Source organism: Erpetoichthys calabaricus, chromosome 4, assembly GCF_900747795.2.
Source record: "Erpetoichthys calabaricus chromosome 4, fErpCal1.3, whole genome shotgun sequence".
NCBI lineage: Eukaryota > Metazoa > Chordata > Cladistia > Polypteriformes > Polypteridae > Erpetoichthys > Erpetoichthys calabaricus.
In genome coordinates, this window is record NC_041397.2 from 332,465,720 (window position 1) to 332,482,737 (window position 17,018).

Sequence of the window (17,018 nt, forward strand, 5' to 3'; positions counted from 1 at the left end):
AACTCCCAGATTTCTTCCTGCTTACCCTAATGTAATATTCTGAGACTAACTGCTGAGATTCTTGTGCGGGTATGCCAGTGTGGGCTGTACAGGAGGCCTGGTGGATGACTTCTTGTAGTGAGGAATTGAGGAAGCATATGCAGCTTAATGTTAGCAAAACAGAAGAGATGATGGTATACCACTAGAACTGACCAATTCCTTAAACCAAGAAGTAGGTGTATTAATACCCAAGGATGTAACTGGACAAAATCTGTATTGGGCTGCAATCACTGAAACAATATACAAAATTGGCTAACTGTGTTTCCAAGGGTTGCTGAGGTCATTTGACATGAGTAGAATAAATCTGCATATGTTGCATGAATTTAAGGTGCCAAGTGTGCTCTTTTAAAACAACAGTTGTCAACCGACTGGATAAGTTAATCAACAAGACCAGTTCTGTTTGAGGACCAGGCCCTGGAGTGGTGGCTCTGAGGCTAGGGATCTGCACTGGCAATCGGAAGGTTGCCGGTTCAAATCCCATAAATGCCAAAAGGGCCTCTGCTGTGTTGGGCCCTTGAGCAAGGCCCTTAACCTGCACTTGCTGAGCGCTTTGAGTAGTGAGAAAAGCGCTACATAAATACAAAGAATTCTAAGCTGCTGGCTATCAGGAACAGTGTCTCATACCTCCAGGCAACATGTGGATCACCTTTAGTTCTTGGCTCTTCTACTGTGGTGCAGTGAGTGCTATTGGATATCTTTCTTTTTTACTATTTACCATTACATGTTAAAACATATACCTTGAATGGACAATTTGTTTTCTGATATTTTAGTAGGTTAATGTTAAATTTATTATGGTCAAATTAATTTTTTTGGCTCTCTGTCTAGTATTTAATATGACTAATAACTAATCTAAACTAACATTTTCTTTTGCACAGTTCATAGTTTAAATTTTCCAATCCCTTCTGTTACATACTGTTTTAACTCAAATTTCTTTTGTCTATTTAAAGTGTTTGCTGAATGGTTTTTTTTATTTTTAACATTTACCTTTCCTTGATTTTATTTTTTCTATGACTCTGACACTCCGTTCTGCCCTACTGTCCACTGTACCTAAACATCAGACATTTTCTCAATTCTTGTGCAATTTAGAAACTGGAAGTAAAGTTGATTTTTCTTTTTATGTCTGCTTGTGCATGTGTATTTTAAGGCAGTATTTTACAGCATCAGGAAATATGACATACATTTATTAAAGATGCAGTCAAAGAAAGAGACTGTTTACTAAGCATAATTGTAAACCTATTATATTTACTGCCAGCACAATACAAAAGATAGAAAATTATAAAAAAAAAAACGTAACATGAAATTATATGTTTAGGGTTCTTCCATTAATACTAAAACTGAAAATGAAATCATGGTTGACAACTCTCTTAACTCTTTTTCCAATATGCTGTTAAGATGATGATGATGCAGTGCTGTCTGCATTAGATTGTAAAAGCTCAACAACACAACGGACACATCGAGAATAGTTATCCTGTAATCCATCTCCATGCTGAAATTCAGCAGAAAGCATTTCCATCTGCTGATTAGTTAAATTTAATGTGTTGGATGACTCTTCTTCTTCAGTCACATCAGAAGAAATTAAAGCTGGCCCCCCGATTCTTTGTAAGTTTTCTAATAAAAGCTGTTCAATAGTAGCATCTGATGGAGCAGAATTTGTGATGAGAAGCCCATCTGACCAAATCTGTTCTGGTGTTTGGTTCCCTTCTGTTCTAATTCTGTGCATATTCCAACCATTTCTGAATAGTTCAAGTCGTTTGTTAATTTCATTAAGGTACACTAAATGAAGACATGCTATGTGTACAGTATTGTCTGGATTCAGAATACGAAGATCCTCCATTTCATAGAACTCCTTGTAAAATGGTTCAATGACCTGTGAGAATACGTCTTTCCAAAGCCTTTCAATTCTTTGGTTGTGTACTGATTGTCCAGTAATATGGCTACCACGCTGCAGTCCTCTCAGGATATTCATGAGCAGTGCTACTTGAGGATTTTCTCCTCCATGATCTGATCTTACTCGAGATGGTAAGCCATACTTCACAACAGCATTGCAAAAAACTTCTAAAACTGTGAATGATTTGTTATCCAATGCACAATTTAAATATGGAATAAGACGCGAGAATCCATCAATACATCCATGAACAGTAAATCCCCATCTACAAAAAAAAAAAACTTAAAGGAAACCAGAACATAAATTATATATCCTAAATATTCTTTGATTAGGAAAATACTGATCATTATGTTGATTGATATTCTATTTATTACTTTTCTCAAATGAATGAGATTACAATAAACTGGCTTACCTTGCTCAGATCAAATTTAGTAATAAATAATGCAGGTAACTAAAAGTGTAAGACCTACCTAATATACTATACAGCAGTACAAAAATGTACAAGAATGAATTACCGTATCAACTTCATGTGGCTGTCCATGTGCCAGAGACTGTTTGGGGATGCAACTCGGTATGATCTTCTTTGGATTACTTGGGCCTATCTTCCTGCAGTACTCATAGGGTCAATCCTCATTAAAGAGCTGCGTATTCTTTATAATTAATCCCTTTGCTCTAAGATATCCACTGATCATCTGTTAGGAATTCATACAGCAGGAATGTTTTAGTAAGCTAAAGTACACTAATATGTTGGTGTGTGTGTATAAGCACAGGATTAATTAATGAAAAGCTTCTTCTAACTTTTTAAAGTTCTGCATAAAAATACCACATCAAACAAACTTAATAAGTGATTGCAGAGAAGCAGAGGTCACTGGGGCAGAACTAATGTAGGTTAAAGTAAGGAAGAGAAACTGAACCCAAGCCAATGAAAGAGTAGAGCTAAACACATTTACCCATAATGTTCCAAATCAGATTAATGTAATATCCTTGGCCTTTGCATTGTGAGAAAAAACTATTTCTGCAGAGACAACACAAACATGGGGAAAACTTGTACTCTCCACATTGTTACTACATATAAAATATGCAAATAAAAATAATTCAGTTTCTAGAAGCTAAAAACAACTTACCTCTGTCCCAGAATTTGGATATTGAGAATGGAGCAGTTTTACTTCATTATCAAGTTCATTATTGTCAGTAATGCCACTGAATTTACTGCGTGGGGACAGTCCTTCCTTTTTAAGTCTCTTGTAGATATATGACACAGAACAACCTAAGTGGTCAGCAATCTTCTGTCCAGAATATCCTCGTAAAATGTAAATTTGAAGTTGTTCTCTAGTAATCAATATCTTTGGTAAACCATGGCCACCTGTGTGTTATATTGTTTGAATAAGTATGTATTCTATGTATTATTTTATATTGCATATTTTCTTAAAAATACACCAACAGTATTATAAGAAAAAATAGAAAAAACTACATACATTTTTGTATTGCAGTTGTAACACCATACTGTACATTACGAAGCAAAACAGCATGATTGTTATAAAGAATAGTAAGAAGTAAGATAATAGAAAAAATGTATGGCCTACAGCTAATATATCGTTTACCAGGTTGCATATTTGTAAGTAATTATAAGTAATTCAGTCATACTACACATTACATGCATTTAACCAAATGGTGACTGTTCCTAGCATAGAGTATAAAGGAATTAACTTATTCTTAGCCTGTTTAGTTCAATTTAAACTGTACAGCATTATGGGCATTCATTATATGTATTACATAAGTAACTCATGAAACAATGAAGCATTGTAAGCTCATTTTTGAAAAATCACTCAAGTAGTTCCTTTAGCGTGGTCAGAGTGAGGGACGTTTGTCCTTTACAACTTCATGTTGTGCGAGTACATTAACAACTGTGTTTGGTGACGGTGTATAAGATAAAAGGGCTGCTATGTTCAATGAACGTAACCCTCTCTCTGCTAAACTCACTATTGTAGCAAAGCATAAACCTCACAACCATTATAATATTCATCTCTTTTTAAAATGAATATAGAAGATAAAATACCTCCATTTTGTGGTCTAGGTTTGACTGTTTAAACTCACAAATTGTAACTGACATATTTAAAGTTTAATGTGAAATGGATGTACAGTACATATTACTAAAAACTTACATATAATTTTGAGATTACATATACAAACATATAAGGAAGAGTGAGGTAGACTGACTGTCACATCCCAAATAGTGATTTTGAATGTTTTTTTTAAGATGAAGTAGGCTATTACCTTAGGTAATTAGTCATTCAAACCTAAGCTATTTATACATATAAAATCTTTTGGTGCCTTGCGTTTCCCTTTGAATCAAAATTATTTCCACTTCCTTCACCACCTCTTGAGCAACATTCTCCTTGACTAGAAATTAAGAATAACTAAATATCCTGAATTTGCATTGTTTTATTTTCTTTTCTCAAGAGGGATACTTAGAACAAAATATTAAATTAGCTTTTGTTCCTCTATATATAGGACTTATGTAGTATACACATTCCATTCATTTATTTTAAGATAACATACCTTCTCGTCTGCGTTGAGTTGTAAAAGTACTACTGCTTGACTGAGAATCTTCCAAATTTTCAAAGAAACTCAACAAATCCTCTAAAGAATGTGATATTTCTATACGAATGTTCTCTGGTATTTGTACTGAAATTCTGTCAAACTGTGTTTTTGTCATTTGAAGCAACCTCAAATTAGAATTGTTAATTTCCAAAGAGCCTTCTTCTGCATTGCGCTGAAAGGTTCTAAGGATATTTTTAACTTCCCTGAGAACAGAACGTGCTCCTGATGTTTCTGCCATGATTAATGGTTGCTAGAAAATAAATATGATCTGGAGATGTTGTTAGTTCAGCAGGAAGTGATGTAAACATATATTTAAATAACGAGGAAGTGATTTAAAGATATCTGTAATTCATTTAAAGATATCTGTAAATAAAGAGGAAGTGATTTAAAGATATCTGTAAGTATGCAAGCACTCATTTAAAGACATCTGCAAATCTTTTAAAGATATCTGTAAATACGCAAGTGCTCATTTAAAGATATCTGTAATTCATTTAAAGATATCTGTAAATCATTTAAAGATATCTTTAAATACAAAGTGCTCATTTAAAGATATCTGTAATTCATTTAAAGATATCTGTAAATCATTTAAAGATATCTTTAAATACGCAAGTGCTCATTTAAAGATATCTGCAATTCATTTAAAGATATCTGTAAATCATTTAAAGATATCTTTAAATACAAAGTGCTCATTTAAAGATATCTGTAATTCATTTAAAGATATCTTTAAATACACAGGTGCTCATTTAAAGATATCAGTAACAACCTTGACTAAAATATTCTAAGTCAAAGTGACATTGAGAGATATCTGTAATTGATTTAAAGATATCTGTAATTGATTTGAAGATATCTGTAAATCATTTAAAGATATCTTTAACAGCTTTTCATAAAGATATCTTTAAAGGATTTAGAGATATCTTTAAATGTTTTCAAGATATCTTTAAATGTTTTAAAGATATCTCTGAATAATAATTTGGCTTGCCATATGACACCAGGGTCTCCAAACACACAAATATGAAACTTATTACATTTTACAGTGAAACTCTTTACATACACAATATAATTATATATTAATTTGCTTGCTATCTGTCTAAGCTGAAAATATTGTTAAATGGAGGAATTGGAAAAAAAAACCTTTCACAAGTGGAGGATCAACGATGTGAACCGCTGGTGTTTTTACCGAGAGACAGTTGCGATACCATTGAGCCACCGAATCGGGATAATTAACGAGCTTCACACAACTGAAGTACTACTATTGTTCTTACTGCGGCGGATGTGGAAATATGTTGTTTGACATATACACGTTAAATTGGTTTAATTGACACGAGAGCATCATTGTTGTATTCTCCTAATGAAGACAAAAAAAATATATTTATAGATGTATACTATATCACGTACAGTTTTGAACAAAATTAAACATTCCATAAAAAGATTGCATGATTTACCTATTCTTTTTATATATATAAAGTTGATATATGACAATATATCTTTGACACTATGTATCAGACAAAGGAAATCACAGCAATCCACAAGAACAATAATTACTTCTCAGCAACTACCTGAATTGTAGTTTAACTATATTAAGTGAAGTGTGTAATGTCAATACGAATTACAAAATATAACTAGAGAGTTAAGTGTCAGATAGACTCTCAAAATATAGAGGTCAATGCCTTTGAGTGTGCTGAGGCTTCACAAAGATTCAGTAACCAGTGACCATGTCTGCTTGAGGCTTCGAAGCCCTATCATGATCCAATCTCTGTACTACGCATGTCCAAGGATTCGGTGTCCCGTCATGAGCTCAGCACTACACATGTCTGAGGCTTTGAAGCCCCATTTGAAGCCCGTTATGATGCAATCTCAGTACTACGCATGTCTGAGGCTTCGAATCTGCTTGAGGCTTCGAAGCCTCAGTTAACCCAGTGCACATGTCTGAGGCTTCGGAGTTCCGTCATGATACAATCTCAGTGTGCATGTCTGCTTAGTGCTTCGAGTCATAATTCATCGAACTCCCGTTTGAAGTACATATGGCATCAACAGAGTTCAAAAACTTGACAGAATTCCCATTGAAATGAATGTTTGTGGATGATCCATACTTGTTAAATGATTGTGCCCGATAATACTTTGTGGCAAAAAATAAAATTATAAATTATACATCATACAAATGCCGACTTGTAGAATGCATAATGCTGCAAAGAAGAGCTTTAGTAATACGGGTGACGACACATCTCTCACTATAATACTCTCATAAATATCCATTCTTCACCTCATGCAACATTTCATGCAACAGTGAACGTACAGTGGGGAAAAAAAGTATTTAGTCAGCCACCAATTGTGCAAGTTCTCCCACTTAAAGATGAGAGAGGCCTGTAATTTTCATCACAGGTAAACCTCAACTATGAGAGACAAAATGAGAAAACAAAATCCAGAAAATCACATTGTCTGATTTTTGAAGAATTTATTTGCAAATTATGGTGGAAAATAAGTATTTGGTCAATAACAAAAGTTCATCTCAATACTTTGTTATATACCCTTTGTTGGCAATGACAGAGGTCAAAGGTTTTCTGTAAGTCTTCACAAGGTTTTCACACACTGTTACTGGTATTTTGGCCCATTCCTCCATGCAGATCTCCTCTAGAGCAGTGATGTTTTGGGGCTGTAGTTGGGCAACACGGACTTTCAACTCCCTCCAAAGATTTTCTATGGGGTTGAGATCTGGAGACTGGCTAGGCCACTCCAGGACCTTGAAATGCTTCTTACGAAGCCACTCCTTCATTACCCGGGCAGTGTGTTTGGGATCATTATCATGCTGAAAGACCCAGCCATGTTTCATCTTCAATGCCCTTGCTGATGGAAGGAGGTTTTCACTCAAAATCTGACAATACATGGCCCCATTCATTCTTTCCTTTACACGGATCAGTTGTCCTGGTCCCTTTGCAGAAAAACAGCCCCAAAGCATGATGTGTCCACCACCATGCTTTACAGTAGGTATGGTGTTCTTTGGATGCAACTCAGCATTCTTTCTCCTCCAAACACGACGAGTAGAGTTTTGTTCATCTGACCATATGACATTCTCCCAGTCCTCTTCTGGATCATCCAAATGCTCTCTAGCAAACTTCAGACGGGCCTGCACATGTACTGGCTTAAGCAGGATTTGAGTCCCTGGTGGTGTAGTGTGTTACTGATGGTAGCCTTTGTTACTTTGGTCCCAGCTCTCTGCAGGTCATTCACTAGGTCCCCCCGTGTGGTTCTGCGATTTTTGCTCACCGTTCTTGTGATCATTTTGACCCCACGGGGTGAGATCTTGCGTGGAGCCTCAGATCGAGGGAGATTATCAGTGGTCTTGTATGTCTTCCATTTTCTAATGATTGCTCCCACAGTTGATTTCTTCACGCCAAGCTGCTTACCTATTGCAGATTCAGTCTTCCCAGCCTGGTGCAGGTCTACAATTTTGTTTCTGGTGTCCTTTGACAGCTCTTTGGTCTTGGCCATAGTGGAGTTTGGAGTGTGACTGTTTGAGGTTGTGGACAGGTGTCTTTTATATTGAAAATTAGTTCAAACAGGTGCCATTAATACAGGTGACGAGTGGAGGACAGAGGAGCCTCTTACAGAAGAGCCAGAAATCTTACTTGTTTGTAGGTGACCAAATACTTATTTTCCACCATAATTTGCAAATAAATTCTTTAAAAATCAGACAATGGGATTTTCTAGATTTTTTTTCTCATTTTGTCTCTCATAGTTGGGGTAAACCTGTGATGAAGATTACAGGCCTCTCTCATCTTTTTAAGTGGGAGAACTTGCACTTGGAGGCTGACTAAATACTTTTTTGCCCCACTGTATGTCATATAGTATACATCTATATATCATTGTTTTTGTCTTCATTACATACATACATACATAAAAAACATGCATTATATACATCCACCTTGCTGAAAACAGTAGTGGTGCAGCGGTAGTGTTGCCGCTCCATAATAAGGCTTGTGTGGGTTCGGGTCCCACGTCCACCCGTTGTGAATTGTGACCCAAAAGAGTCTGTTTTTCTTTTTTTTTTTTCCATTTAACAGTAAATTCCACCGTGGACCGACAGCGAGCAAGGTGAGAACACTAGTAAAGATCTATCAAATGGAAATGGGCATCTTGTTTTATGTCTATAACAAAAAAATAAAAAATTTGAGTGACGATTTCAACTGTTATTGTAGTTGTTGATGGCGGGTTTAGCGGTTTACATTTTTTTATATTAAATTAATAAGGTGGAATGTGTTCTTACTTTGAGTGTGTGTGGGGGGAGCTACACGATAAATGTGTTAGTAACTGGGATTGCGCCTCTATAACTGGAAGATTGCTTAGGAATGATACAGACTGGACAACTATATGTTTTAGTTAATGTTTAATAAATTGCACTGTGCTTTAAACTAAGACAACTTTAATGCCGACCTTGATCCATGCACTGCTCACCTCGGAGTCTCCCGTATGTGTCTGCGGTGTGCCGGTGACTGATCTGCGCCGTGTCTCTCAGCCTCTCTGATGAGTTCCGGATTGACATCTTTGAATGTTTGGTGCAGCAGATCGAATTCAACCTGACCTGCCACAGTGGGTTTGTTATCACCTTATTCAATGGATGGGTTCATGGACGTCAAATGGCGATGAATAGAAGATGAATTAATGTAAATACGCGAGCTGCCTTACGCAATTAGTCATCGCATTTTGATGGCGATTCTAAGTGGGGATGAGTCCCGAACAGATCTCTTATGCGATCCTTCCACAGTATCTCTCAAAATTATTTAGTTCAAATTGGTTATAAAGATTTCACTTGAGAGTATTTTTTTAAATATTATTAATTATGATGAGTCTTTAGTTCGGATCGAACTCAAGCTAGCAATCCGCTCAGAATTTGGAAAAGCAACCACCTTAGTTAATTGAGCCACTGACGGCATCTTTTCTTCGTAGCGAACTCGTTACTTTTGAGCTCCAAAAAATATTGTAAAGTATTAATAAATGAAATATTTTAATACTTGATCGAATAATACCATCTGTGATTTAAGGATTTCACCTTTTCTTTCTCAAATGTGCTTACCTATATCATGGCAAAGTACAGGGATAAACCTTTATTTTCTGTCTACTCCGTTTTAATTAAGTCAGACCAAAGAAAACATTTAAGGCTATTAAATGTGATCTCAAGAAAAGATCAGGGTTAATTATAATACTAATAACAGGAGCGATTATAATGATACAGCGCAAAAGTAAATACTAATTGAAAGAGCCGGGAATCCATGAGTGAGGCGTCTTATTTTGTTTAACTCTTGCTATCGTATAGTGCATTCTGCCTGTCGTTAGTTTTATTTATATTTTTTAGACATCAGACACTAGAACCTGTTGACGATCCCTTCTCTTCGTTGTCAGTCTGTAGCTGCGAAAAAATAAAAGCAATGAGTTGTAACAGACCTTATTGAAATGGATCATAAGTTTGTGTAACGTTAATGAAAATGGCCAGGAGGTGTCACTAGAGAGGTGAGTGTCAAATGCTTCGAAGCTTCGATACGATTTCCGACACAATTGCTTCAAACGTGTTGATGCTTCGTGAGGCTTCACTCCGCCCATCACTACTATTCTCTGTTATCGAATATTGACGTATTCCTGCGCCCAAAACTTGAGAAAACCTTCCGAAGTCTCTCCAAGTAGAGAAACTGCGGAAACGTCACTGCCGCTCTATGGTGCTGTGTGGACGTGACGGCTGCTGGGAGGAAGGCGGGCTCTTCAAATGGAGGAAGCTGGAAAATCGCTGGATCATTGTAACCGTTTTACCTGTTGCATTACCTTCAGTTTGTCTTGAATTACTGTTCCTGGTTGGATATATGGTCTGTCTCGTGCCCGTGAACGGATTGGTGGCAACTTCATTGATAGAGATGGTAGGATAAACTTTAATATTGTTCTTATCGGATTGTTTTCAGTATTTTCCACTCGTCATCTGTTGCTGCTACTTTGGTTTGTCCTCTGGATTTTGCCGTGAGTGTTTGTCGTGCTTATTGTCGTTTACGGGTTTTATTAAACGTGAGACCCGGTGTCTACCCGATATGCGTGTCGCTACCCGATCTGCGGTGCCTACCAGATTTGCGCGCGCATGCGCAGAGCTTAACTAGTACGACCCTGCACGATCTGCTTTTTTTTTTACTTTGCGACACGAGTCCCCATCCGATTTGTCTCGCGCACCCCATAAACGACAATATCCACGACAAACACTCACGGCAAAGTCCATAGGACAAACCAAAGTAGCAGCAACTGATGAAGAATGAAGAGTGAAAATTCTGACAACAATCCAATATGAAGAATATAAAATTTTATCCTCCCATCTCTATCACTGAAGTTGCCACCAAATCCGTTCACTCACACGAGACAGACCATATATCCAACCAGGAACAGTAATTCAAGACAAACTGAAGGTAATGCAACTGGTGAAATGGTTACGATGATCCAGTGATTTGCCTGCTTCCTACATTTGAAGAGCCCGCCTTCTTCCCAGCAGCCCTCACGTCCACAAAGTCGTCGGAACTGACGTCATCGCAGTCTCAGGACGGAGGTTGCCGAAAATGGCTTTCGGAAGGTTTCGGCGGGTCATATACCCGTTCAAAAATTACAGCTGGCGACCATTTACTGTGATTAGTAATGATGGAAAGATCCTGGCATCTGTTTTTGCACAAAGACTGATAACAAACCTTCACTCAGTTATTGACGAGTCCCAGTCAGGCGTTATAAAAGGAAGACATATGTGCCACAATATTCGATTAGTGTTAGTCTTATAGAGTACAGCGACCTTATTGACCAGGATGGCTCTGTTTTATTTTTTAGACTTTTTTGGAAGCTTTGCATACAGTTGAACATTCTTTTATTTTATCAAGTTGCTTGGCTTTGGTGATTTTTTTTCAAAAAGTATTAAGGTCGTTATATAATGAACTTAACAGTTCTGTTCAATTAGCTCATGGGACTTCCTAAAGATTTAATATTAGCAGAGGAATTCGACAGAGATGTCCCATTAGCCCCATGTTGTTCTGACTACACATAGTAAAAGAGATGATTTTCAGGGTATTCGAATACAGGACCGGGAAATGAAATGTTCACAGTTAGCTGATGATACAACAACACTTTTTAAAGGAATCAATCAGAAACTGAAGGAGCAATTCAATGTTTAAAGTTATTTTCTGCTGTATGTGGTCGCTCCTTAAAAATCAGCAAGTCTGAATTAAAGGCTCTGGGGAAATGTGATAGACTCTCCATTCGCAATATCCCTGTTAAAGATGTCATCACCTACCTTGGTATTAAGATTTCTAAAGATTCAAATGTTAGAAATGATGTACATTTTTCAAATATTACACACATTTTTGAGAAAAGACTTGATTCTTGGTAGTTGAGAGACCTTTCTTTAAATGGCCAAATACTTCTATCTAAGTCTGAAGGTTTAGCACGACTAATCAAAGCTTCCCTTGTCTTGGATGTACCAATTGAGTCTAAACGTTTAATTTCATCTGGAGGAATAAACCCCATGACCTTAGAAAAAATACGATTTGTCGTCCACTGGCAGAAGGGGGCTTAAATACTTTAAATCAATGAATGCAAAATTATCCTAAAAAACAATTAAGGATAGTGTGTGGTATATAATTGCTAATCTTGTATTTCAAAAGGCTGGTGACATTAAATTTCTACTTAAATGCAATTTTGATGTTAGTAAAATTCCTTTGAAACTTGCTAGTGTCCGTCAACAGGCTCTCCTTACAGCATCACTTAGGGTTAACTCCCACCCCCCCATTAGCTGTACTATTTGGAACAATACATCAATTAAAATTAGAAATCAACTTTGTTTTTGAAAATTGGGTTAAAATTGTATAATTTGGGTAAAACTATGAAATGATAACAATGATTTGTAAGGAGTTGATCATAATATTTATGTTAATCCTGATGAATATCACTCTGCAATAAAGGCTGTTTACTCCGAGAGAAATGTCGACTCTTTCAAGAGCTGATAGTAAAACTGCAGTAGAAATGTCGAAAGACTTTACAGCCAGAATTAAAGCACAGGGAAAAGATACGTACGAGGTGTGATACATGGAGTCCTCGTTTTGAAGATCAAGATGAACACACTCTCGCGATTACTGCATACTACAATTCTTCATTTGGAAAGATACCCAGTAAGTACTACAAAGTTAAAGAGATCACAAAATTCACCAAAGAAATCCTGTAAACACTTGACTATTGAAGATAAAAGCACTTTACTGTAAAAAATAAATCTTGCATGTGTGAAATATCGCGCCCTGCCCGGGGTTTGTTCCTGCCTTGCGCCCTGTGTTGGCTGGGATTGGTTCCAGCAGACCCCGTGACCCTGATAGGATATAGCGGGTTGGATAATGAATGACTGACCCTTTTAATTGATTATTTCATTCTAATTCAATAAAAAATTACGAATAATGTTAACTTATTACTTTTCTTAAAATGTAAACATTTTTTATAACTTATTCTAAGTAAAAAAAACTACACTGTGAATAGAAGACATTTAAGTTAAGATGAATGTAATGACGCTGCACTTCCTCTCACATCGATTTCTTGGTCTTTACAACAACGCATTCAGCTGTAACTTTTATCCATAATAAGAGCTATTTTACTCCAAATGTGTAAGTATAAAGCATATTAATTCTGTAATGAATAATAACTAGTATTTAATTTCGTACAGTTACAGACGTAAGCAGTTCTTGTTTTCACGAAACCTTTTCCTTCATGTGGGAAGCATGGCGAGCAAGGCAGCCTCTTTTTAACAATCTACCTTGTTGGTTTGCTTTAAAAAGTAAGCACATTTCTCGGATAGTTACGTATGTTCATATTTTTTTATTGTTGAAAACTACTATTTTACACAGAAAAAGAAGATGACACTTTGAGATAAGTTTGAGAACGAGATGGCGTTTGTCCTGTAAACAACATAAAAAGACGTTTGCCTAACCGTCACGGTATTATTTGACCTCGTATTTATTTCTTGTTCTGCACAGGTCATGTATTTTCTGGTTCATTTTTAACACTGTGATTTATTTAGCCATGTTACTATTGTGATTTCCTACATCCAACTTCATTTCATGATTTTCGCTATCGTATGCTGAAAAGCGGTGGAAAAGGCGGCCATTCATTTAACGGGATATGCTGGCGTAAATACAGAAGTGTGCGAAGAGCGCCATCTGCCGCAGGACTTCACTCTGTCACCCTCTACGTCTCCTTCCCGTTTACCTCTCATTCCTCCGACATCACTTGATGGAGAGATACTCTGTGTGTAAGTTTAAAAAGACAAAAAAGGAAATTTGCACTGACATTTGGATGTCAGTAATTCAGTAAAAGTTATCCTCAGACATGTGATTTAATTTTCAAATGTTTACCTTTAGGGCGGCACGGTGGCACAGTGGGTAGCACTGCTACCTCACAGTTGGGAGATCTGGGGACCTGGGTTCGCTTCCCGGGTCCTCCCTGCGTGGAGTTTGCATGTTCTCCCGTGTCTGCGTGGGTTTCCTTCCAAAGACATGCTATTTAGGTGGATTGGCGATTCTAAACTGGCCGTGGCGTGTGCTTTGTGTGTGTCCTGCGGTGGGTTGGCACCCTGCCTTGTGCCCTGTTTTGTCTGGGATTGGCTCCAGCAGACCCCCGTGGATTCAGCGGGTTGGAAAATGGATGGATGGATGTTTACCTTTAAAAATATAACTCCGTTGTTGTGACTATCTGTGTATGTTCAAATAAATAAAGATATATGGAATTTTAGCATTTATTTGTTATACAGTCATTACTGTCCCGTGTTGCATTATTGCTAAATTTTTTTAATAATTCAAATGAAAATCTGAGTAAGATAAAAATACTTTACCGCTACTTATATTTAATCAAACTCATTTATTTTAGGTAAATTTGAGCAAATTAATAAATAGTTTACTCAATAGTGCAGTATATTAAATCTACTGAAAAATAGTGCTTGTAATTTGTTGCCTTATTTTTTTAAGTACTTTTAACGCATTACTTTTTACAGTGGATATTCCTGAGACTGTTCGGCATTTGTTCTGGTGATGTCCTCTTGTCCAGTCTTGTGTTAAAAAAAGAAACTAATGTGGATGTTATTTTTCAAGAAATAGATATTATGTTAAACTACAGCCCCACTGTAAACAACACCAACATGTCAGAATATAATTATTATATACGTACACAAGATGAAGTGGTTTGGAACTTTTGAACATTTTCCAGTGGATGTTGGGGTACATCTACAAACGATCAGAAATTGTAAAAATATGAAAGGACTTTCTCTCTCTTCGGATCATTTAAACGTTCTTCATACTCTGCGTCTGCTGTATTTTTAGTCTGCACCCCTAAATGTCGTGTATGAAGCTGACCTGCTCGTACTGCATATTTGTATTGTTAGTATGAATAAAATAAAAAGAGAACTTTCAGAAATGAATGAATAAAAATCCGAAGGAAAGGCAGGCCGTGGAGCCGAACAATAGGCGTGTGGTGAAGTCAGGAGGGTTTCTGCCATCGCAGAGCACACTAAACAATGCGATCATTTCTGTGAAACTGCACGCTATTAACGTTTACCTTGTGCTCGGTCTGTGCATGGGGACCACTTAACACGGCGTTTCATTGACAACAGTTTTCGTTTCCATTCATGAACACAATAATAATATTACAATTACAATGTTTACGGCACGTTAGAGTTAAGGAAAGAGAAATGTGATTACACTTTTAAAAATGTACGATTCATATGTGCAATATTGTTTGAAATCAATTTAAAATGAATTTTTTTTCCAATCTAATATTTTTAAACATACTAAACAATGACACTACATATTCTACACTGCACTATCTATTAATTGCCTTATTTAGAACTTGTCTAGTTTTTGTCACTTACTGTTATAAACGACGGACCGCCAAAACAAACAATAAAAAGACTAGTAATAACACAATGTATTAATATAGCGCCTTTCTTGTACACTTAATTCAGAAAGAACAACAGGACACATATAACATTGGCTACAAATAATATCTAAACTGTTATACTCACCAGACAGACAGACACTTCCAGGTGTAGACGTTCATATATATATATATATATATATATATATATATATATATATATAAGATATAAATAAATAAATGTATCCATCTCTATCTAAACACACACAGACACACACTTCGTGTCAAGACCTTAGAATAACAGGCTGCATGTCGCTGGGACTCACGGTTTTAGACTCCTGACCTTCACACGTTTTCACTCTTCATTTCTCAGACGTTTACAATCCTTTGCCGTTCATTTTGGTCCCATATACTTACCGGCTGTATTTTCAGTTGAAACAATCCAAGTGTTATTGAAAACGCGACTCTTAATACAAGATAAGTGAGGCCCTTATTGTTGTAGACTACCTTCGTAAGTGAACAGCAAATCGTCCATCAGGATGCTCAGTTTCCAAGCTCGTTTATCTTGTGGATTCCCGGCGAGCCCAGCGGAGTGCACGCCATTTGGAGACTGCGCTGCATCTCACAAGTGGAGGCTCTCATTCGAGTTGTGTTAAGACCTCAGTTGATTTTGCAGCACCATTGAAACAAAACACTCTCACTACCGAAAAGGACATTTTAGTAATAATTATTTGGGTAAAAACTGTGCGACCGTTTCACAAAATATTTACAATTAGTAATAATGATGGGTCAGTTGAACTGAAAGAAAGAATAAACAGGGAGTATACTGAAGTTGAAGCATTAAAACTGCAGTCATCAAAAAATTATTTAAAATGTCAATATTTATATTAGATATCTCTAAATGGTTTTCTGATCCTTGAAGTTTTTTTTTGGGTGGTTTGAGCTGTCTAATGTATAACCTCAGTTATAAAAGCCCAAAGTAGAACTTAACTAACAATTCAAACACCAGGATCATTTTTATCTGTCCTCCCTGTTCCTTTTATTTTGCTGGTGCAGTTGTTCTGAATTGTTACCGTTACTTAACTTGACTTGAACCGCCTCATTAAGATGACAACTCGTCTTTCCCCTTCACCCTTTGTACTTGCTGCCTTCATGTGCAGTTCACATCCCCGAAATGCTGCTGTCTGCTCCCCTCCACGATCCCAACATTTCACTCGTGTTTCTCCTTCACATCATTCCCACAATCCTGTTCGCCTGCGTATCTACCGCATCGCAGCAGTGTGAGCAGAATTCTGACAATTAGAGCGTCGCGGTCAGGGTGGAGTAAGTATCTTCACATTAAAAGAAAGACAATCTCAATGAACTTCAGCTAAGGTGTCTCCTTCAAGTCTCAAGATGACCGACGTGCTTTCGCTTCTCATCGCTTTCTTCTTCCTTATAAGCCAGTTTTAAACGTACAGACCAGAAGTACTTTCTCACGTTTAACATTCTTCTTTAACTCATTATCTCCAAATTCCAAACTCCATGAATAATCCCTCTTTTAGGAAACCTGCTTTACTGTATTTTTTCCTGTATATTTGAG

General features: G+C 36.8%; 2 protein-coding genes across 34 annotated transcripts in view; one reads left to right on the forward strand and one right to left on the reverse strand.

The window, feature by feature from the left end:
• The window catches only part of LOC114641392 (C-type lectin domain family 5 member A-like), a 1,576,682-nt gene that overhangs the window by 1,092,206 nt on the left and 467,458 nt on the right, over positions 1-17,018 (forward strand). The gene's annotated exons all lie outside the window — the stretch shown is intronic.
• LOC114641770 (uncharacterized) lies at positions 375-2,581 on the reverse strand. The gene is made up of 2 exons (XM_028790791.2): positions 2,440-2,581; positions 375-2,189 (listed from the first exon to the last, which is right to left on the reverse strand). The coding sequence occupies exons 1-2, from the start codon at positions 2,463-2,465 to the stop codon at positions 1,427-1,429; spliced, it is 789 nt and encodes a 262-aa protein (XP_028646624.2). The 5' UTR covers positions 2,466-2,581; the 3' UTR covers positions 375-1,426.

Coding starts and splice junctions, on each gene's coding strand:
- LOC114641770 (XM_028790791.2), bottom strand. CDS start 2,465: ATGGACAGCCACATGAAGTTGATACG. Junction 2,190..2,439: donor AGCCACATGAAGTTGATACG/GTAATTCATTCT, acceptor TTTTTTTTGTAG/ATGGGGATTTACTGTTCATG.